General features: G+C 37.8%; 1 protein-coding gene across 4 annotated transcripts in view; it reads left to right on the forward strand.

The window, feature by feature from the left end:
• HERC2 (HECT and RLD domain containing E3 ubiquitin protein ligase 2) overlaps window positions 1-23,287 on the forward strand; it is a 219,079-nt gene that overhangs the window by 129,550 nt on the left and 66,242 nt on the right. For all 4 annotated transcript variants that reach the window (XM_036856965.1, XM_036856964.1, XM_036856963.1 and 1 more), the window contains 7 exons: window positions 3,820-4,010; window positions 4,745-4,850; window positions 4,939-5,030; window positions 17,453-17,628; window positions 20,828-20,939; window positions 22,247-22,328; window positions 22,435-22,578. In XM_036856965.1, coding sequence (XP_036712860.1) covers window positions 3,820-4,010; window positions 4,745-4,850; window positions 4,939-5,030; window positions 17,453-17,628; window positions 20,828-20,939; window positions 22,247-22,328; window positions 22,435-22,578 — 903 coding nt within the window. The remainder of the gene's footprint in view (window positions 1-3,819; window positions 4,011-4,744; window positions 4,851-4,938; window positions 5,031-17,452; window positions 17,629-20,827; window positions 20,940-22,246; window positions 22,329-22,434; window positions 22,579-23,287) is intronic.

Consider the following 23,287-nt stretch of genomic DNA (forward strand, 5'->3'; position numbering starts at 1 on the left):
TATTTTTCAAAATTTCCTTTTTGGAATATCTGTTGCTAGTGTATAGAAATATACACTACACACATACACTGCATGTTTTCAACACATTTTGTGTGTTGAATCTATATCCAGCAACTTTGCTGAATTCATTTATTAGCTCTGACAGGTTTTTTTGGTGGAGTCTTTAGGGTTTTCTGCATGTAAGATCATGTTGTCTGTGAACTGGGATAGTTTTACTTCTTCTTCTCCAATTTGGATACCTTATATTTCTTTTTCCTGTCTTATTGCTTCAGCTAGATCTTCCAGTACTACGTTGAAGAGAAGTGGCAAGGGTAGGCATCCTTGTCTTGTTCCTGGACTTAGTGGGGAAGCTTTCAGTCTTTAAGCACTGAATATAATGTTAGCTGTGGGTTTTTCATAAATAGCCTTTATCATGTTGAGGAAGTTCCTTTCTAGTCCTAATTTGTAATATTCTCTTATCTTTATGAAGGAAATCTGTAGAATCTGCAGAGCTGTCTCCTTTTCAAGGCTAACTTTGAATACTTTCCTGTTTTGTTTTGTTTTTGATCAGCCTGCCATGGGTTTATCAATTTTATTAGTCTTCTCAAAGAACCAACTTTTGACTTTGAATTGCTGTCTCTCATATTTTTTTCATTTCTTTTTCCTATGGAATTTAGGTTTACGTTGATTCTGTGCCCCACCCCCGCCCCAAATGCTTATTAGTTCATTAATTTCTCACTTTCATATTTTCTAATATATGAACTTAAACTTGTAAATTTATCTTTAAGCATGGCTTAAGCTGTATCCTGTAATGCTGATATATAATAATATCTCATAATCATTCATTTAAAAGTATTTTTAAAATTCCATTGGAATTATTTTCTTATATTCATCGATTTTTAAATTTTCAACCATGTCCGCATTTTCTACCTCTATATATTTATTGGTTTCTGCATTGCATTCAGATTGTGTATCCTGACTGATCTTCGGCATTTTTGGGGAAACTTTTGTATGATCGTAAGACTCAGCATATAATGGGATTTTACACATGTTTTATGCGTGCCTGAAAGAATGTCTCCTGCAGTTTTATGGTGAAGTTAGTGTTTGCTTAGTGTATCTTTTTCTAGCCTTTTACCTAAACTCAGTATTTCAGTAATCTTGTGATTAGTGGAGGTTGTAGATAGTTTTGTTTTTTAAAAAAATTCCAATGTGATGATCTTTGTCTCTTATTTGGATCATTTAGGTATTTATTTACATCAAAGGCAGTTACTGAAATATTTTTTTTTAATTGATCAACTTCTTAGTGGTTTTCTTTGTTGTTGTTCCGCCTGTTTTCTGTTCCCTTTTTTCTCCATTCCATCTTTCTTTGGACTGATAACGTTCTTTATTAGTTAGCGAACCACCACCTCCCCAACACACACACTTGGCTTAGAAGTTACACACGTTTAGTGTGTATTCATATACTATATGAGTAGTGTATGTTGTATACATTTTTGGTATTAGTAGTTACTCAAGATATTGTGACATCCTTTTTTGACTTATAAAATCTAATATTATTTAGTATTTTTACCCTCCTCCTAAGCAATGCAAGGACCTGAGATCCCTTTAACTTCATTAACCCTCATTGTGATTTAAATTACCATGTTTTTATTATTGTGTTTAAAAATTTTACACATGTAAATTTTAAACAATACAAGGCATATGATTGTTATTTTCTGTAATATTTGTCAAGATTTTTTTCACATACTTAATATTGTATTTTTTTTTCTATTCCTTTTTGTGTGTTTCACTTTTCATCCATCATCATTTTTCTCCTGCCTAAAGAATGGCCCTTAATATTTTCTTTAATGCATCTCTGTGGTTATGAATTCTCTTTTTGTGTGTCTTTATGTCTCCTTTATTTTTGAAAAATATTTTTGCTGGGACTTTTCTTTCAGCACTTTAAAAATACTATTCCATTGTAATTTGGTTTATATTTTTTCTGCTGAAGTCAGCTGCAAATCTAGTTACTGTTCCATTAAAGCTATTCAGTCTTTGTATTCCCCCTTAGCCTGCTTTTGAGGTACTCTTGTCTCTGTCTTACACAAATTTTACATGTGTGCACATATGTGTTTCTTTGTATTTATCTTTCTGTGGTTAGTAGAGCTTCTAATTAATTAATTTTCCAGGTTTTTTGAGCTTTAATTGACATATGACATTGTGTAAGTTTAAAGTGTTCAGTGTGATGATTTGGTACATATATATTGCAAAATGATTACCACAGTAAGGTTGGTAGTTAACACATCCATCACCTCACATAATTACCCTTTTTTGTGTGTGTAGTAAGAACATTTAAGATCTTCTCTTCCAACTTTCAAAGTAGGGCTTTTAAAATCTGTGCCTTGATATCTTTTGTTGGTCTTGGGAAATTTTCCATCAGTCAATATTTCTTCCAGTATTATCGATGCCCTATTTTCTTTTCCTTCTTTTTTGGGGCTCCTCTTTCACCTGTTACTCTTATCTCTGTCTTCTAAGTCCTTCACCTTCTCATTTATGTTTTCTAAACTTTTGCTCTTCAGTTTTTCATTCTAGATATTTTTTACTAATTCTCTTTTCTCCTGAGTCTAGTCTGCTGGTAAACCTATTCATTGAATTTTTAATTTTAATTACTGTATTTAACAGTTCTAGTCTTTCTTTCTTTTTTTAAAAATAGTTTCCAATTCTCTGCTGAGATATTCAGTGTCTTTTCAAACATAGTGAGTATAGTTATTATAAAATTTGTATCTTATAACTCTAATATCTGGAGCCTCTTTGGGTCTCTTTCTATTGTCTGTCATTCTCATAGCTTTTAGTCATGTTTTCTTGTCTCATATTCCATCATGTACTGGACATTATGTTTAAAAAATTATTTCTTGAGTCAATTTGAGGCCTCAGATATTATCTTTCTCCAGGGATTGGAGGGGAGAGGGTTGATCTTCTAGGTAATTGGGGTAAGTAACTATGTGGGCTCACGTCAATCCAGTTTCATTGATTGAGGTGATTTCATGCAGAGCTGCAAACTGAAAACAAACAGACAACCCTGCAGAGTTCACCCTTCCTCTAGGGGTTCTTCCTGTTGGGATCCCAGCCCAAAGTGTGAGTTTTTCTGTGGCCATCCCCTTCTTTCCTGGTGAGCTCTGGAGTCCAGTTCCTGGCCCCCTCCCCCTAGGAAGCCATCAGAAGTGTCATGTGTCCTCTTTAAGGTTCCCCTTAGAAACTGACAAATACACTGGGGAAAAGCAGCCTCTGATCCATGGGGCGCTCATCTCGACACCTTGCATCTCAGCCTTTCTCTGACTTTGGTCCCATAATTCTTTATCACCCTGTTAACTCTGATACTTTCAAGATTTATTTATCTTTAAATGTTTTGTCTGCCTCTTCTAGTTGTCCTCAATGGGAGAGCTAGATGAATTTCCAGATTTACCATTAATGGAGGTAGAAACTTCACAAATTTGTTTTTGTTGCATTTATGAAAGGTTTTTTGATAAGAATGTTTTCTGTAAGCACAGTTACTGAACTTCCCCCTCCCCCCCCCCACCCCAGCTTATATGTATTGTTCTATCTGGAAATGTATCACTCTGTTGTTACTCAAGAGAGTCCAGTGGAATAAATCATAACATTATATGAACTTTATCTCATAAATTGGGGTTAAATACCTTGACTAGGTTTTTTTGAAGCCATTTTAGGTATTTATTAGCTCCTTTTAATTTGGAAACTTACTATTTTCTTGAAGTAAGGAGCTCAACACTATGTAATATTTATTTCTTGGTTGTGAAGGTTCTGTCCCACAAGTATTAACACTGTTTGACCGCCATTAAATAGGACAGTCTGCAATATTTTGTGGCCGTTCTGGAAAACAGCTGAAGCGCTCTCACAACAGTCAGCCAGGAATGCTGCTGGATAGCTGGGCGCGGATGGTGAAGAGCCTAAACGTGTCATCCTCTGTGAACCAGGCTTCCCGTCTCATTGACGGCAGCGAGCCCTGCTGGCAGTCCTCCGGCTCACAAGGAAAGGTAGTGTGCCATGGGGGCACTTCCAGAAACACTTCATTTAGATGGCTTTACCTTTTAGGGCTTCAGCACGAACTTTGAAAAACCTACTAAGTTATACTGTGATGGCACCTCTCAGTACTCATTTTGTGTTTTCGTTCATAATTACTTTAAAGTTGCAGAGTAATATGCCATCCAGCTTTTATTGTCAGAGATTTTTAAACAGTATAGGTAATAGATTTTATGTAACTGATAGAGGGTATAATAGGGTTTGTTTTGTTTTGTTTTATTCCCCCGCATAAAATGTATGAGTTCAGATTCTGCTTCTGGTTGGAAGTTTTTCTAATATATCCTAACAAATATGTGTTTATCTTTGGAATGCTGTTTTATTCGCACTTACATATGGGTGTGCCTCATCTAGACATGCAAGTTAGACTTGGAGAAAGGTGCTTTCCCTCCACTTTGACTCTAGCGTTTTCTATAACCTACTCTTTGATGGGTATTAAGGGACCACCCTAGGTCAGGAGTCTATAAACACATGATTTCTGGGGCTTAGAGGGAGACATTCTTCTAATAAACAAGTAATGCAGTAGAATACTCTTGTTTCTGCCAGCTTAAAGGCAAATTCTATCTCTCATGTGAAATTATATATTTTAAAAATCTCATTGAGAGTCAAGCTTTAGTGATACTTTCTAGCTAAAATATAGCTGAATTTTACTAAGAAGTCTCTCTCTTTTTTTTTTTTTTTTATTTTAAAGCATTGGATTCGTTTGGAGATTTTCCCAGATGTTCTTGTTCATAGATTAAAAATGATAGTGGATCCTGCTGACAGTAGTTACATGCCTTCCCTGGTTGTCGTGTCAGGTAATTGAATTACTTTACTCAAAAAGTATCTTCTGTCATATAATAGAAACTCCTTTGTCTGATTCCTTTACCCCCTTTTTCTTCCTAGGTGGAAATTCCCTAAATAACCTAATTGAATTAAAGACAATCAACATTAACCCCACTGACACCACAGTGTCCCTTCTGAATGACTCCACAGAGGTAAGTAGAGTCTCCATACTGTTCTCCATAGTGGCTGCACCAATTTACATTCCCACCAACAGTGCAGGAGGGTTCCCTTTTCTCCACACCCTCTCCAGCATTATTATTTGTAGACTTTTTAATGTTGGCCATTCTGACTGGTATGAGGTGATACCTCATTGTAGTTTTGATTTGCATTTCTCTAATTAGTGATATTGAGCATCTTTTCATGTGCCTGTTGGGCATCTGTATGTCTTCTTTGGAGAAATGTCTGTTTAGGCCTGCTGCCCATTTTTTGATTGGGTTGTTTGTTTTTTTGATACTGAGCTTCATGAGCTGTTTGTAGATTGTGGAGATGAATCCCTTATCAATTGCATCATTTGCAAATATTTTCTTCCATTCTGAGTGTTGTGTTTTTGTTTATGGTTTCCTTTGCTGTGCAAAGGCTTTTGAGTTTAATTAGGTTCCATTTGTTTATTTTTGTTTTTATTTCCATTACTCTAGGAGGTGGGTCAAAAAGGATCTTCCTGTGATTTATATCATAGAGTGTTCTGCCTGTGTTTCCTCTAAGAGTTTTATAATAATCCAGCCTTACATTTAGGTCTTTAATCCATTTTGAGTGTTTTTTGGTGTATGGTGTTAGGAAGTGTTCTAATTTCGTGCTTTTACATGTAGCTGTCCAGTTTTCCCAGCACCACTTACTGAAGAGGCTGTCTTTTCTCTATTGTCTATTCTTGCCTCCTTTGTCAAAGATAAGGTGGCCATATGTGCGTGGGTTTATCTCTGGGCTTTCTCTCCTGTTCCATTGATCTGTATTTCTGTTTTTGTGCCAGTACCATACTGTCTTGATGACTGTAGCTTTGTAGTATAGTCTGAAGTCAGGGATCCCGATTCCTCCAGCTCTGTTTTTCTTTCTCAAGATTGCTTTGGCTTTCGGGGTCTTTTGTGTCTACATACAAATTAAAAAATTTTTTTGTTCTAGTTTTGTGAAAAAATGCCATTGGTAATTTGATAGGGATTGCATTGATACTGTAGATTGCCTGGGGTAGTATAGTCATTTTCACAATATTGATTCTTCCAATCTAAGAACATGGTGTATCTTTCCATCTGTTTGTGTCGTCTTCTGTTTCCTGCATTAGCATCTTATAGTTTTCTGAGTACAGTAAGTCCCCTACATACGAACCTTCAAGATGCGAACTTTCAAAGATGAGAACGTGTGTTCACATGTCCAGTCATGTAAGTTAGTTCACGTGTCTGGCGTACATTGTCATGTGGGTGCATCCTCTACAAGTGGTTGTGTTTTTGTGTACTTTACTGTACAGTACTGTATAGAGTACAGTAGTACAGTGTCTTTATTTCAAGCCCAGGATGGGCTTTATGGCCTTTATTATGTTGAGGTATGTTCCCTCTATGCCCACTTTCTGGAGAGTTTTCTTCTTCTTTTTTTTTTTTTTTAAATTTATTTATTTATTTATTTATGACTGTGTTGGGTCTTCGTTTCTGTGTGAGGGCTTTCTCTAGTTGTGGCAAGCGGGGGCCACTCTTCATCGCGGTGCGCGGGCCTTTCACTATCGTGGCCTCTCTTGTTGCGGAGCACAGGCTCCAGACGCGCAGGCTCAGTAATTGTGGCTCACGGGCCCAGTTGCTCCGCGGCATGTAGCATCTTCCCAGACCAGGGCTTGAACCCGTGTCCCCTGCATTGGCAGGCAGATTCTCAACCACTGTGCCACCAGGGAAGCCCCTGGAGAGTTTTTATCATAAGTGGGTGTTGAATTTTGTCAAAAACTTTTTCTGCATCCAGTGAGATGATAATATGGTTTTTATTCTTCAGTTTGTTAACGTGGTGTATCACACTGATTTGTGGATACTGAAAAATCCTTGCATCCCTGGGATAATCCTACTTGATGATGGTGTATGATCCTTTTAATGTATTGTTGGATTTGGTTTGCTAGTATTTTGTTGGGGATTTTTAAAAAAAAAAATTTATTTATTTATTTGGTTGAGTCAGGTCTTACTTGCAGCAGTCAGGCTCCTTAGTTGCAGCAGGCAGGCTGCTTAGTTGTGGTTCGAGGGCTTCTTAGTTGTGGCTCGCCAGCTCCTTAGTTGCGGTACATGGGCTCCTTAGTTGCAGCAGGTGGGCTCCTTCAGTTGAGCCTCACAGGCTCCTTAGTTGCAGTTCACCAGCTGCTTAGTTGCAGCATGCATGTGAGATCTAGTTCCCTGACCAGGGATCAAACCCAGGCCCCCTGCATTGGGAGCACAGAGTCTTAACCACCACACCATCAGGGAGGCCACCCATTGAGGATTTTTGTGTCTATGTTCATCAGTGATAATTGCCCTGTAAATTTTCTTTTCTTTCTTTCTTTTTTTTTTTTGTGTGTGTGCGTGTGTGATATCTTTGTCTGGTTTTGCTATCAGGGTGATGGTGGCTTCATAGAATGAGTTTGGGAATGTTCCTTCCTCTGCAGTTTTTTTTTTGCATTAGTTTCAGAAGGATAGGTGTTAACTCTTCTCTAAATGTTTGGTAGAATTCACCTGTGAAGCCATCTGGTCCTGGACTTTTGATTGTTGCAAGTTTTAAAATCACAGATTCAGCACATAATTAACTGAAAAGCTTTTGCACAGCAAAGGATACCCTGGAGAAAATGAAAAGACAACCTGTTGAATGGGAGAAAAAAAATTGAAATGATATGACTGATAAGGGATTAATATACAGCATATATAAACAGCTCATACAACACAACAGCAAAAAAACAACCCAATTAAAAAATGGGCAGAAGAACTGAATAGACATTTTTCCAAAGAAGAAATGCAGATTGCCAACAGGCACATGAAAAGATACTCGAAATCACAAATCATCAGTGAAATGCAAATTAAAACCACAATGAGATATCACCTCAGACCTGTCAGAATGGCTGTCATCAAAAAGAACACAAATAACAAATGTTAGCGAGGATTTTTGCAGAAAAGGGAACAATTGTACACTGTTGGTGGGAGTGTAAATTGGTACATGTGTATATCCGAAAAAGATAACACGTACCCCAATGTTCATAGCAACATTATTTACAGTTGTCAAAATAGGGAAGCAACGTAAGTGTCCATCAACAGAAGAATGGATAAAGACGTGATACATGAATAAAATGGAGTACTGCTCAGCCACAAAAGAGAATGAAAATTTGCCATTTGCAACAACATGGATGGACTTGGAGGGCATTATGCTAAGTGAAATAAGTCAGACAGAGAAAGACAGATACTGTATGATATCACTTACATGTGGAATCTGAAAAATACACCAGCTAGTGAATATAACAAAAAGAAGCTGACTCACAGACATAGAGAACAAACCTAGTGGCTACCATGGGGAGAAGGAAGGGGGGAGGGGCAATATAGGGGTAGGGGATTAAGAGGCACAAACTATTAGGTATAAAATAAGCTACAAGGATATATTGTACAACATGGGGAATATAGCAGATATGGAGTATAACCTTTAAAAATTGTGAATCACTATATTGTATACCTGTAACTCATAATATTATATATCAACTATACGTCAATAAAAAATAAATGGCTTAATTAATTTAAAAAAGTCACAGATTCAATATCAGTACTTGTAATTGGTCTGTTCATATTTTCTATTTCTTTGTGGTTCAGTCTTGGGAGATTATACCTTTTAGGAATTTGCCCATTTCTTTTAGATTGTCCATTTTATTGGCATATTGTTGCTCGTAATAGTCTCTTATGACCCTTTGTATTTCTGTGCCCTCGGTTATAACTTCTTTTTCATTTCTGATTTTATTGTTTCTGGCCCTCTCCCGTTTTTTCTTGATGATTCTGGCTAAAGGTTTATTAATTTTGTTTATGTTTTCAAAGGACGAGCTTGTAGTTTCATTGATCTTTTCTATTGGTATTTTAGTCTTTATTTCATTTATTTCTGCTCTGATCTTTATGATTTCTTTCCTTCTCCTAACTTTGGGTTTTGTTTGTTCTTGTTTCTCTAGTTGCTTTAGGCATAAGGTTTGTTGTTTATTTGAGAACTCCCCTCTTAGAATTGCTTTGCTGCATCTCATAGGTTTTGGATCATCATGTTTTTATTTCCATTTGTCTATAGGTATTTTCTGATTTCCTCCTTGATTTCTTCAGTGATCCACTGGTTGTTTAGTAGCATATTGTTCAGCCTCCACATGTTTATTTTTTTTGCAGTTGTTTTCTTGTAGTCGATTTCTAATCTCATAGTGTTGTGGTCGTAAAAGATGCTTGCTATTATTTCAGTTTTCTTAAATTTACCGAGGCTTGCTTTGTGGCCTAGCATGTGATCTATCCTGGAGAATGTTCCATGTGTACTTGAAAAGAATGTGTATTCTGCTACTCTCGGATAGAATGCTTTATAATATCAATTAAGCCACTCCGGTCTAATGTCATTTAAAGCCTGTGTTTCCTTATTGATTTTCTGTCTGGGTGATCTGTCCACTAATGAAGGTGGGGTATTAAAGTCCCCCACTGTTATTGTGTTACTGTCGATTTCTCCTTTTATGTCTGTTAATGTTTGCCTTATATATTGATATGCTTTTCTGTTGGGTGTATATATATTTACAATTGTTGTATCTCCTTCTTGGATTGAAGAAGATATAACATTTCTTCCCCTCATTTTCAGTTTGTATGTGTCTCTAGATCTGAAGTGAGTCTCCTATAGGCAGCAAATATATGAGTCATGTTTTTGTTTCCATTCAGTCAGTCTGTGTCTTTTGGTTGGAGCATTTAGTCCGTTTACATTTAAGGTATTTATCCATATGTATGTTCCTATTGCCGTTTTGCTAATTGTTTTGGATTTGTTTTTGTAGGTCTTTTTTTCCCCTTTCTTCTTTTGTTCTCTTCTCTGCTGATTTGATGAATATCTTTAGTGTTATTTTGCATTCCTTTTTTTTTTGTATGTATTTCTATTACAGGGTTTTGTTTTGTGGTTACTGTGAGGTTTTTGTACAGCAGTCTAGTTAAATATGTGCTTGTTTTAAGTTGCTGATCTCTTAATTTCAAATGCATTTTAGATACCCTGCATTTGTACTCTTCTCCCCTCATGGTCACTGTTTTTGAATTCGTATTTTACATCTAATTGTTTTGTCTATCCCTTAAACCCTTATTGTGGGTACAGATGATTTTACTCCTTTTGTCTTTTAACCTCCCTACTAGTTTTGTGTGTGAATGATTTCCTGCTGTATGTTTGCCTTTACCAGTGAGCTTTTTTCCATTTTGTAATTTTCTTGTTTCTAGTTGTATCCTTTTCTTTTCCACCTAGAGAAGTTCCTTTAGCATTTGCTGTAAAGCTGGTTTGATGTTCCTGAATTCTTTTAGCTTTTACTTGTCTGTAAAGCTTTTGTTTTCTCCATCAAATCTCAGTGAGAGCCTTGCTATGTAGAATATTCTTGGTTATAGGTTTTTCTCTTTCATCACTTTATATTGTGCACTCCCTTCTGGTCTGCAGAGGTTTTGCTGAAAAATCAGCTGATAGCCTTATAGGATTCCCTTGTATGTTATTTTTTGCTTTTCCCTTGTTACTTTTAATATTCTCTCTTTATCTTTAATTTTTTCATTTTTATGACAATATGTCCTTGTGTATTCCTCTGCGGGTTAATCCTACATGGGACTCTCTGTGCTTCCTGGACTTGGTTGACTTTTTCCTTTCCCAGCTTAGGTAAGTTTTCAGCTATTTTCTCTTCAGATATTTTATCAAGTCCTTTCTCTTTCTTCTCCTTCTGGGACCCCTATAATATGAATATTTGTGCACTTGTCGTCGTCCTAGAGGTCTCTTAAACTGTCCTCATTTCTTTTCGTTCTTTTCTCTGTTTGGTAGCAGTGATTTCCACTACTCTGTCTTCTAGCTCACTAATCCATTCTTCTGCCTCATTTAGGCTACTGTTGATTCCTTCTAGTATATTTTTCAGTTCAATTATCGCATTCTTTAATTCTGTTTGGTTGTTCTGTATATTTTCTAATTCTTTATTAAAAAACTTCTAATTTCTCGCTCTGTGCATCTATTCTCCTTCTGAGTTCTTTCATCATCTTTATGATCATTACTCTGAACTCTTTCTTGGGTAGGTTGCCTTGACGTCACTTAGTTTTTCTTCTGGCGTTTTATCTTGTTACTTCGTCTGAAACATAATCCTGTTGCTTCATTTTGTCTAAATTGCTATTTGTATTTTTATGTATGTGGTAGGTTGGTTCTGTTTCTCAACCTTGGAGAAGTGGCCCTCTGTAAGAGACGTCCTATGCACCCCAGCAGTGCACTTCCTTCTCATCACCCAAGGAAGGGCCAAGGGCCAGCTGCTTCCAGGGTAGGGTCTGGCCTGCATTTGCAGACTTGGTCTGTTGGCTGCAGAACTGTCGTTTTCTTGCTTCTGGTGTCTGACCTCTGGTGAGTGAGGCTGGTCTACATAGTTGAGTAAGATTCCTGGCAGGCGGGGCTGGTGCCTGCCCCCTGGTAGGTGGAGCTGGGTCTTGGTCCTCTGGTGGGCAGGACCATGTATAGAGGCAGCTGTGGGGTCAGGAAGTCTTTAGGCAGTCTGTCTGCTGACGGCTGTTTCCACACCTAGTTTGTTGTTTATCCTGAGGCATTCCAGCATTGGAGCCTAGAGCCTGGTGGGTGGGGCCAGGTCTCGGTGCCAGAATGTCAGCCTCCAGGAGAGCTCATGCAGATGAATATTCTCCCGATATATCTGCCACCAGTGTCTATGCCCCCAGTGTGGGCCATAACCGCCCCCTGCCGCCCCCTGCCTCCCCAGGAGACCCTCCAAGACCAGCAGGTAGATCAGGCCCAGATACCTATCAGATTGCTGCTTTTGCTCTTGGTCCTGGTGCACGTGAGATTTTGCATGCACCCTTTATGAGTGAAGTCTCTATTTCCCCCAGTCCTCCGGAGCTCCTCCGGTCAAGCCCCCTGCTCTTCAAAGCCAAATGCTCTCAGGGTTCCTCTTCCCGGTGCCAGACCCCCAGGCTGGGGAGCGTGATGTGGGGCTCAGAACTCTCACTCCTGTTGGAGAACCTCTGTAGTATAATTATTCTCCAGTTTGTGAGTTGCCAACCCCGGGGGGTATGGGATTTAATTATATCATGAGCCTGCCTGTCCTACCAGTCTTGCTGTGGTCCATCTTTATGTCTTTAGCTGTAGACGATCTTTTCTAGTAGGTGTCAGTCTTTTTCAACGATAGTTGTTCTGCAGATTGTTGTGATTTTATCGTGCTTGTGAGAAGAGGTGAGCTTAGTGTCCTTCTACTCTGCCATCTTGGCCACTCTCCCATAGTGTTCCTTTTTGATGGTTTGCAAATGACAATGGAGTTAACCTTTTTTTGACCATCTCTATAATAACATTGAGCCCATTTTTCCCCCTTAATTAAATAATTGTATTTATTTTAAAATTTGACATGTGTACAACTTGAATTTGTTGCTTATCAGATCAGCGTGAAAAGAAAACAAAACAAATTTCGTCCTCACTATCTTTGGTAAGAAGCAGGGGTAAAAGCTCTTGGCAAAAGTCATTGCCAAGCATGTCAGGGTGCTTTGTGCATTTAGCATTGTGTTATTCACGTTAAATATCTGTTACTATTGCAATAGTTCTTTCTGACCATACATGTGGCACTGGAGGTTGCTTTCTTGTTTTCATACCTTTAATTTGGTAATAAGGAAAATTTCAAAATGAATCCAAGTTAATTTTATCTCTTGAAAATTCTGTCTGAGAGAATCAGTGAAGGTTCTTTTAAACAGTACGTATTACAGATCAGTGAGACTGCCTTATAAATCTTGTAGTAAATCTTTCCACACAGATGTGAACACTATTTTAGTAAATTAAATATATTTAAAGTGACGCAGGTTAAAGCAGTTTTTTTTTTTAACTACCTATACATTATCTCATGAGAACTTAGTTAATTGGTATGATAGTGGATAAAGATACCAAATAGTTGACTTTTTATTCATCTAAAGTTTATCATAAGTGAGTTTATTTTTAAATTATTAAATGCAGTTAGCTAATCATTGCTTTATTACTTTAAAAAAATTTTTATTGGCGTATAGTTGACTTACAGTGTGTTAGTTTCAGGTGTACAGCGCAGTGAATCAGTTATACATGTACATGTATCCACTCTTTTTTTTTAGATTCTTTTCCCATATAGGCCATTACAGAGTATTGAGTAGAGTTCCCCGTGCTATACAGCAGGTTCTTATTAGTTATGTATTTTATATATAGCAGTGTGTATATGTCAGTCCCAATCTCCCAATTTATCCCTCCACCCGTTATCCCTTGGTAACTATAAGTTTGTTTTCTACATCCATGACTCTACTTCTGTTTTGTAAATAAGTTCATTTGTACCCTTTTTTTTTTTTAGATTCCACATGTAAGCAATATATGATGTTTGTCTTTCTGTGTCTGACTTACTTCACTTGGTATGACAATCTCTAGGTCCATCCATGTTGCTGCAAATGGCATTATTTCATTCTTTTTTATGGCTGAGTTACATTCCATTGTATATATATATACCACATCTTCTTTATCCATTCCTCTTTTGATGGACATTTATGTTGCTTCCATGTCCTGGCTATTGTAAATAGTGCTCTAGTAAAGATTGGGGTGCATGTATCTTTTCAAATTATGGTTTTCTCTGGACATATGCCCAGGAGTGGGATTGCTGGGCCGTATGGTAGTTCTATTTTTAGTTTTTAAAGGAACCTCCATACTGTTCTCCATAGTAGCTGCACCAATTTACATTCCCACCAACAGTGTAGGAGGGTTCCCTTTGCCCTACACCCTCTGTAGCATTTATTGTTTGTAGATTTTTTGATGATGGCCATTCTGACCAGTTTGAGGTGATACCTCATTGTATTTTTGATTTGCATTTGTCTAATAATTAGTGATATTGAGCATCTTTTCATGTGCCTGTTGCCCATCTGTATGTCTTCTTTGGAGAAATGTCTCTTTAGATCTTCCACCCAATTTTTTTCCTTAAAGGGATTGATAGATCCCTTCTTATTTTTATTTATTTATTTATTTATTTATTTATTTATTTATTTATTTGTGGCTGTGTTGGGTCTTCGTTTCTGTGCGAGGGCTTTCTCTAGTTGTGGCAAGCGGGGGCCACTCTTCATCGCGGTGCGCGGGCCTCTCACTGTCGCGGCCTCTCTTGTTGTGGAGCACAGGCTCCAGACGCGCAGGCTCAGTAGTTGTGGCTCACGGGCCTAGTTGCTCCACGGCATGTGGGATCTTCCCAGACCAGGGCTCGAACCCGTGTCCCCTGCATTGGCAGACGGATTCTCAACCACTGCGCCACCAGGGAAGCCCCACCACCCATTTTTTGATTGGGCTATTTGTTTGTTTGATATTGAGCTTCATGAGCTGTTTGTATATTTTGGAGATTAATCCCGTGTTAGTTGCTTTGTTTGCAAATATTTTCTCCCATTCTGAGGGTTGTCTTTTTGTTTTGTTTATGGTTTCCTTGGTTGTGCAAAAGCTTTTGAGTTTAATTAGGTCCCATTTGTTTATTTTTGTTTTTATTTTCATTACTCTAGGAGGTGGATCAAAAAAGATCTCGCTGTGATTTATGTCAAAGATTGTTTTGCCTGTTTTCCTCTAAGAGTTTTATAATAATCCAGCCTTACATTTAGGTCTTTAATCCATTTTGAGTTTATTTTTGTGTATGGTGTTAGGGAGTGTTCTAATTTCATTCTTTTATATGTAGGTGTCGAGTTTTCCCAGCACCACTTATTAAAGACACTGTCTTTTCTCCATTGTAGAGTCTTGCCTCCTTTGTCATAGATTAGGTGACCATTGGTGCGTGGGTTTATCTCTGGGCTTTCTATCCCGTTCCATTGATCTATATTTCTGTTTTTGTGCCAGTACCATACTGTTTTGATTACTGTAGCTTTGTAGTATAGACTGAAGTCAGGGATACTGGTTCCTCCAGCTTTGTTTTTCTTTCTCAAGATTGCTTTGGCTGTTCAGGGTCTTTTGTGTTTCCATACAATTTGTAAAATTTTTTGTTCTAGTTCTGTGAAAAGTGCCATTGGTAATTTGAAATCGATTGCATTGAATCTGTAGATTGCTTTGGGTAGTATAGTCATTTTCACAATATTAATTCTTCCAGTCCAAGAACATGGTATATCTCTCCATCTGTTTGTGTCGTCTTTGATTTCTTTCATCAGTATCTTATAGTTTTCTGCATACAGGTCTTTTGCCTCCTTGGGTAAGAATCATTACTTTATTATTTTTTTCTGCCCACATAAAGGCAGGCAAGTTCAGTGTGATCCCAGTGTTTTATGTTAAAGAAGCTGATACACAGCCAGCGATAGGTTAAGTTTTTCAAGCTGGAAGGTTGGTAACTTGTATCTAGAGACTATGGGACCATACCAACACTTTCCCCCAGGTCTAAGAGTTGATGCCCTGGCCTTTGGGTACACCAGAAGGTTTTTGTTCTGTTTATTTTCTTCCCGTCTTCAATAAATAAAATTTTGGAACACCATTCATTCTTGAATGTCATTAAACTGTTTTATGGAATACCATGTAATAAATTAACAGTTAATACCAATGGTGGTAATAAATTAATAAAGTGGCAAATGATGAAAATTGAAGATATTATTGAGTTTTTCTGAGAAAAGATAATATTGCATTTTAGTGCATTTTATTAACTTATTGCTGGGTAATGGAATGCAACTTGTCTGTTGTCTTAATTATGCTACTGAAGTTTTTTTTTTTGTATTTTAAGTAAATCAGTAACCACAGAAATAATTTCTTCAGTAACTGAGATAGGTATTCATAAAAGGTGTATTGATTTTAATAAGTTTTCAGTTCAAAACAATTTATTACGTAATATTTGAGAAGCACAGAATAGTGTATTTCACGTATATGAGAAATATGAAGTATTGTGAGTATTCAGAAAATTCAAGGCCCACTCTCCATCCCTCCAGCAAACTTAAGAACTAGAATATTACCATTCCTGTAAAGCTACTGGACTCTTTCTTCTAGCATTGCTTTTCCTATCAAAATGGTTTGTGACAGGAATTTTCTAACATAACTGAAAATAGTAAGTATACTGAATCCTCCATGAACCTATCACCCAGTTTCAACGATTATCAACATTTTGGCCAGTCATGTTTCACTAACTCCCTCCATGTGTCCTCCCCCCCCAGCCCTTTTTTTTTTTTTGAGGGTTTTAAAGCAAGTTCTAGACATGGCCTTATTTCAGTAGTGAGTACTTCAATTATTCATTTCTAACAAGGACTTTAAAAATGTAACCACAGTGCCATCACACTGAAAAATTTTTCTTTAATATCATACAATCTCCAGTCAATGTTTAAATTTTCCCAATTATCCAATAAATGGTTTTTTGCAGTTGGTTACTCTGAATCGTGATTCAGGCAGTGTCTGCACTTTGCACTTCATTAAAATCTGAACTGTCTTGGTTTTTCCTTGCTAAAGAAAGAAACAGGGTCTTTTTTTCTTGTAGAATTTTTCATTTCTCTATTTGTCTTTTTCACTCAACCTGTGCTTCCTGTGACATCATAGGTAGATCTTAAGGTTTGATTAGATCTAATCTAATTGAGGCAACAAGAAGTCATTGGTGTTGTGTGTGCTTTCTGCTGCTTCAGTCTTTGTTCACATGATATACAGGAATAGAGGAATACTCTGAATGTCAAGTACGGGGGATGGGGCATTCCGTGGGACAGGGAGGCAACTTTAAAAAATGAATGGCAAAGGCGTAACAGAGGGAGGTTGCATCCTGTTTGGATTCCGTTTTGGATAAGCCGAAAATAGAAGGTGTTTATGAGATGATCAGAAAATTTGATCACTGGTAGCATTTAGATGATATAAGATTATTGATTTAGCTATCATAATAGTACTGTGGATATATTTTTTAAATGCCTGTATTTCAGTGATACATACTAAAGTTTTGAAACAACATGCTGCCTGGAATTTTCTTATGATAATCCATATATGACCAAAATCAGTCATCCATTGATAATTGTTGAACTAGGTGATGGGGTTATGGGGCTCTGTGTATTGTTTTCTCTAATTTGTATGTAATCAAGTATTTTTATTATGTTTTAAAAATTATGAAGGCTTTGTGACCTGAACACCTAATCTCTTTCCTAATCATCTTGGTTTAAGAAAGCTTTAAGACAGAAAAGTTTTGGAGTCATTCAGTAAGGCTATCATACTATTTCATTTTAGTAAGAAAATCACTGTGAGTCCCATGCCTTGGATGGACATCCTTGGTGAATTAACGACTTCTTTTGAAAGCGAACCCCACTCAAATGTGGCTGCATCAACCCTGCCTAGTATTTCCAGAACTTAAGTAAAGGGGCTCTAACTTTCCACACATTCCATGTCTCATATGTCCTTCTCTCCAGTTAAAGTATCTAATGTGTTTGATTCTGAAAACTCTGTAGCTTACTGTGTTTGTATCTAGTATCACAGGTATATTGAAATTGCAATAAAGCAGTGCAGGAGCTCAGGAATTGATTGTAAAATCCATGGTCTCATCCTGCTGGGACGGATACGTGCGGAAGAGGAAGATTTGGCTGCAGTTCCTTTCTTAGCTTCAGATAATGAGGAGGAAGAAGACGAAAAAGGCAACAGTGGGAGGTGAGAGCTGTTTGCTGTTGGTGGTACTTACGCCCAAACTCTCACTTTCAAAAGCCAATGTTTAATTGGAGTGTATCTCATAATGAGGATAGTTTAGTGCCCTTAGGACTATTTGTTAAATATTAGTTAATGTTCAAATCATATTCAAAAATATGATTTAATTTAATTTTAGGAAAAATTTAATGTGGAAACACATTGTATTTAGAAAAATTCACTTAAAAGTGAAAAAAAAATGTTGAATTTTTCTACCTGAAACATTACTGTTAATATTTTGGTATATATTCTTGTAGTTTTCTTTTTTATCTGTCCCTAATTGTGTTTTCCTTTGGAGATAGTGTGGTATGGTATGTATTTTACAGCCTTTTTTGTTAAGTATTTTATTAATAACTTTTAAATTAAAAATTTTTTATTGTAATAAAATATACATAAATTTACCATCTTAACCAGTTGTTAAGTGTATAGTTCAGTGGCATTAAGTAAATTTACATTATTGTGCAACCATGAGCAACATCCATCTTTAGAATATCTGTATCGTTAGTCTTCTGTTGTATAATTTTATTTTGTGCAATATTTCATTTCATGATTAAGTTCTCATTTACTCACTCAGTTCCTTATTTTGTATGAGCCCTGTAGTGATGACTATTACTGTATTTATTCATCCACCATATATTTATTGAACACCTACTGGAGGCTAAGCCCTGTTCTCTGTCCTGTGAATGCTGTAGTGAACATGCTAAATAAAACAAGACAAACTCACACACATTAGAGTGGCCTCATGGCTGTGGGAAGTGCACGAAGGAGAAGGGCCTGGTGCTATGAGCGTCTGCAAAGGAGCATTGGGCTGTCAGGAGAACAAGGGAAAACTCCCCCCATCAAAGCAAAGTGGGCAGTAAGGGGTGTTGGCAGGGGAACAGCATATACCAAGGGTGAAGCAAGATGTCTGCCAGGTCTGTGCACCTTTGCTTTTTATTCCAAGACCTGTATGGAGGGCTCATGTGCAGTGTCTGTTCTGAGCTCTGTTTACGTCCCAACAGCAAACAGTGCAGACAATTACTGTCCTTAGGTAAGTTGTCTTTTCACAAATAAATTGTTAAAAGTGAAATTGCTAAGTCGATAGGTGTTCCTGTTGTATTGCTGGTGTGGCTGGGTCCTTGCAGATATGTCCACTAGAGGCAGGTAGCAGTGCCAGCTGAGCTCTGCTGATCACGGCCCTTAGCACTGAGTGCCTTCTAGTGTGTGACGTGAGCAGTCTGTCTTTTTGAAACAAAGGAGCTTGGCCCTGCACTGCTATTAAGCACATACTCTTAGTCATGAAGAGGTGGCCACTGGGGTGATAAATCAGGTCATTCTAGGGATCTTGGGCTTGGATCCTGTCTTGTTTCGTTTCGGAAGCTTTGCAAAGAAGTTGAAAAGAAAATAGTCTTATAACATTACCTTATCTAGAATATATGTTATATGTTACAGTTCAAACTGTGTCTACATGCATTAATTTAATTAAGTGAGGAAAATGACATTTCACTTAAATAAATCATTGGGATTTCTAAGTGAAAGGATTATAGAGCCACATTTTCTTATTCGGTAGTTACTAAAATGAATTGGACAAATATAATTAGTACATGTGCTATATATGTGAAATAACCACAAAAGTTTGAGCTTTACTCATAGATGAAATTTTTACACAGCTGGATACATTCACAAAAGAAATTCTAGATATTTGAATGTAATTTCTTTTCCTGTCAGATATCATTAATGAGCTAATAACTAATGAATGGTCCAAGCAGTCTCCCACAGGGCAAGCCCCCAACTGGGGTGTGCCCTCACTGACCATCCACTGGCATTTGTTCCCCCTGTTGTTGCTTACATGGTACCAGTCCTTACACGTCTCAACACTGGTGGAATCCCCTACATATTTTTGAGTAACACTGTGTTACAAGGTATTTCAAATAGTTAAAATGTACATATACTTGCTCTCCTTTGCCTGGTATAGGATGAGAGTTTTCCTACCTTTTTATCCCCAAACCATAAAATTTTGATCCCTGAAAGTAAATATTCATCAGTATGTAACACGTTAAAAAATCTTACCTATCTGTAAGCTAATCTCTGGAGTCTTCAGTTGTCTATTGTAGCTTATAAAAATAGAACAAAAGCAAAAAGCCAAAACCTCAAACACAGAAGCGGCAGTTTCTTACCACCTGGCATCAAACTGACAACCAAGAAAATCTAACACTATTCCGTGTACTTCGTGTTCTTATCATGTTCAAGAATTGATGGACTTTTTTTTTAATTGATTCAATCTAATTTATTTCTGATGTACAACAAATTGGAAGTAACAATAGCCATTTTTCTCAAGTGTTAGCAGTATAGTTAACACTTAATGCATGGACATTGGTTGCTGTGATTTTGTCATTATATATGTTTTTAAAAATTTTTTTTAAATTTAATTTTTATTTTATTTTGAAGCATGTGTGGGCTTTGTTGATCAAACTTTTAACCCATCGAGGGCAGGTCAGGAGATGGGATGAATGAGATGGCCTGTGCTTCAGGAGCCTCGGGGGGCTGGGCAGGGCTCCCCTGGCAAAATGGAGGTTTGGACCTCCTCCTCCAGCGCAGCTGGCCAGCACAGTGGGCAGAGGGTGTAAAGGAAGAAATGTGCATTTTGCCTCGGGACATGTGTTTGTGTTTGAGTACATCAGAGGTCATGTGGCTACATCCATTTTATTATTTCTTTGGGGGAAAAATATGACCAAACAGGGTTTGGGGTTTAGGGACGTGGCCACAGTGCCAGTCCCGGTGGTGATTCTTGGCGCCATTAACCAACATTCTCTCCAGTTACACCTGCAGTAGCTGTGTGTTAAGGTGATGGGTGGTAGTTGCTGTAAAAGCAGTAAAAGCTGTCACGTTCAACTTGGTATACAAGAAGACAGAGAACTGCACAGTGTCTCTTGGGAAGATCTCCACCAGAATAAAAAGCTAAGGTTAAATTCTAGTATTGAAAGGTAGCATACTGGTATCTAGAAATTTTGACTCTCTGGAACACTAACTCCTGTGTATACTTCAGGCTTTGTTGAATTAAAACAAAACTTTAAGAGTTTCTGATAGTAACCAGCAAACTGTGTGCTTGAGGTTGTTTTCCTTTTTATTTAAAATTTTTTTTTACGCTGACTGACCTCTATTTCTGTTTTATTTTTCCTTTGATTAGCCTTATTAGAAAGAAGGCTGCAGGTCTGGAATCGGCGGCTACGATAAGAACCAAAGTGTTTGTGTGGGGCCTGAATGACAAGGACCAGCTGGGAGGGCTGAAGGGCTCCAAGGTACCTGCTCGATACCCCGTGCCCTCGCCACCCCGTGCTGCTCGGGCCCAGACAGGCCCAGCAACAGCCAGGCTTCTTGAAGTTTTTATAATGGTTTTTCCTTTTATATGTTATTTTAAAAGTTGACTTTTCTTAAGTAGTTCTTGACATGAACTCATAGACATTATCAAATTTAGTTTCTGAGAAGCCTCTGTCCTTGGAAAATAGTGCACTTTAGATATAGTTGCATTATTGCTGTTTTGTAAACTAGAACATACACTTTTGAAAAGACTTGACAAGCGCAGAGGTAAAAATTGTGGAGTATAATGGTATTTTAAAGAGTAGGTACAGCAAATGGTGCATTTGAACTAGAGTTGGATGCAGTGTGGCTCCTGACTGAGGGACAGACTCCTCCAGATTTTAGGGTCTGGGAACAGTTTCTTTTCAGATGAGCGTCTCCACTACTTAGTACTCCATGAGACTTCACCCATCATAAGATCCCTTGTTATCTGCATTGCCGAGAAGCTGAAAAGGAAAGTTAGAACTCAATTCATTTTAAGTCTCGTGGTTCTAGTACAATGAAAATAGTCTTATGTAATTCAGCAGCCTTCAGTTACATTTGTTCCTGAGGCCCCAGCCCTGCATTTGGAGATGTGTCAGCTGTGACAGGGGCTGTCTGGGGGGTCCTGAGGGCGTGGCCCTTTCTGGGGTTTGCACATGAAGGGTAGATTGGCGCTTCATGGTTGTGATGGACATCCTTCTTGCACAGTAGTAGTGACTGTTTGATACTTTCTGACACATAGGAATCATAAAGGCTTCTTAGACAGGGGCCTTAATAATTTTAAATTAAATCACGCTCATCTCTAATGAGAAATTTAAGTGTATAATTTCTTAGTCAGAATTAACAAGAATGAGCAGGACACGACCTGAAATAAAATGTAGTTTACCAAATGTTTGTTTATATCTTCACATTATGTGTATTTTAGTTTTTGCCTTTTATTACGGATATGTTCAGATGTACCCAGGTAGAAAGAATAGGGACCTGAGTCCTCTTGTCCCTGTTCCAGCTTCAGCAGTTGCAGATGGTCACATTTTTGTATTTATTTTCTACACAGCCTCACCCCTATTCATTTTAAAGTCAATCTCAGTATATCATTTCATTCTTAAAATACTTGTGTATATCTAAGAGACAAGAACTTCTTTGGTTAATATAACCATGTAAATTAACAGTAATTCTTTGTACCATCTAGTAAGATTACTTGTAATTTTAAAAGTGTAAATAACATTCTCTCTTTTCTCCTTTACTTTAAAAAAAATTCTTGTTTTAGATAAAAGTTCCTTCATTCTCTGAGACACTGTCTGCTTTGAATGTAGTACAGGTGGCTGGTGGTTCTAAAAGTTTGTTTGCAGGTATGATTATTCTAATATTTAAAAAGTTTTCAATGATGCTTAGGACTAAAAACATAGTTGTTGCATTGTGAAAAGTGAGTCCTTTCCTCACTCCTGTTCCTTGCAGTGACAGTGGAAGGGAAGGTGTATGCCTGTGGAGAAGCCACGAATGGCCGGCTGGGGCTGGGCCTCTCCAGTGGGACTGTGCCCATTCCTCGACAGATCACAGCTCTCAGCAGTTACGTGGTCAAGAAGGTGGCCGTTCACTCAGGTAAGGGCCAGGCTTTGCCCTGGTACACAGATAAGCCTGTTGTTCGTGCTCTGTAGTTAATTGGGGCCGTAAACAATTTCCCCTAAAGTGTCTTTGCATTCCTTTTCAAGTTTTACTTAACTGGTAGGAATAATAGTTGGTTAATGTAAAGCTCCAGGTGGTCTAGAGTTTAATTATTCCTGGAGACCAGTGGTTGCTGGCGTTCCAGGCGTGCGGGACATACCTCACCGAAGGAGGGGGCTTTTAGTCTCGGAGCTGTGGTCTAAAGTTCATAGCATCTCTGCAGTCATCCCGTTCTGTGAGTAAATACGTGTTATTTTTCTGGGGAAAGAGCCTGTAACTTTCATCAGATTCCCAGTATCTGTAAATTCCAGTGATAAGAAAGAACCATTTAAAGAAAAAAAATCACACTGCTTCAATTCAGGAAACTTTTATTGAGTATCATTTCAAAGCACTGTGCTTGGCCTCTGAGGAAATGAACTGAATTAGATACAAACTGAGTTCGTGTCTATACTGGATAGGGTTAGATTTAACCCCCTTATAACAGAAAATCCAAACGGTAGTGTCTTGAGCAAGATGGCATTTTACCATTCTCTGTAAAAACCTGGAGGTGGGGCCCAGGGCCAGGGCAGCAGCCCCAGTACCTGTGAGGAGCACTGGCTTGCTGTCCACCCCCCCAGCTGCAGGTGAACGTATAAGATAGGCCTTT

Source organism: Balaenoptera musculus, chromosome 7, assembly GCF_009873245.2.
Source record: "Balaenoptera musculus isolate JJ_BM4_2016_0621 chromosome 7, mBalMus1.pri.v3, whole genome shotgun sequence".
In the NCBI taxonomy this organism is placed as follows: Eukaryota; Metazoa; Chordata; class Mammalia; order Artiodactyla; family Balaenopteridae; genus Balaenoptera; species Balaenoptera musculus.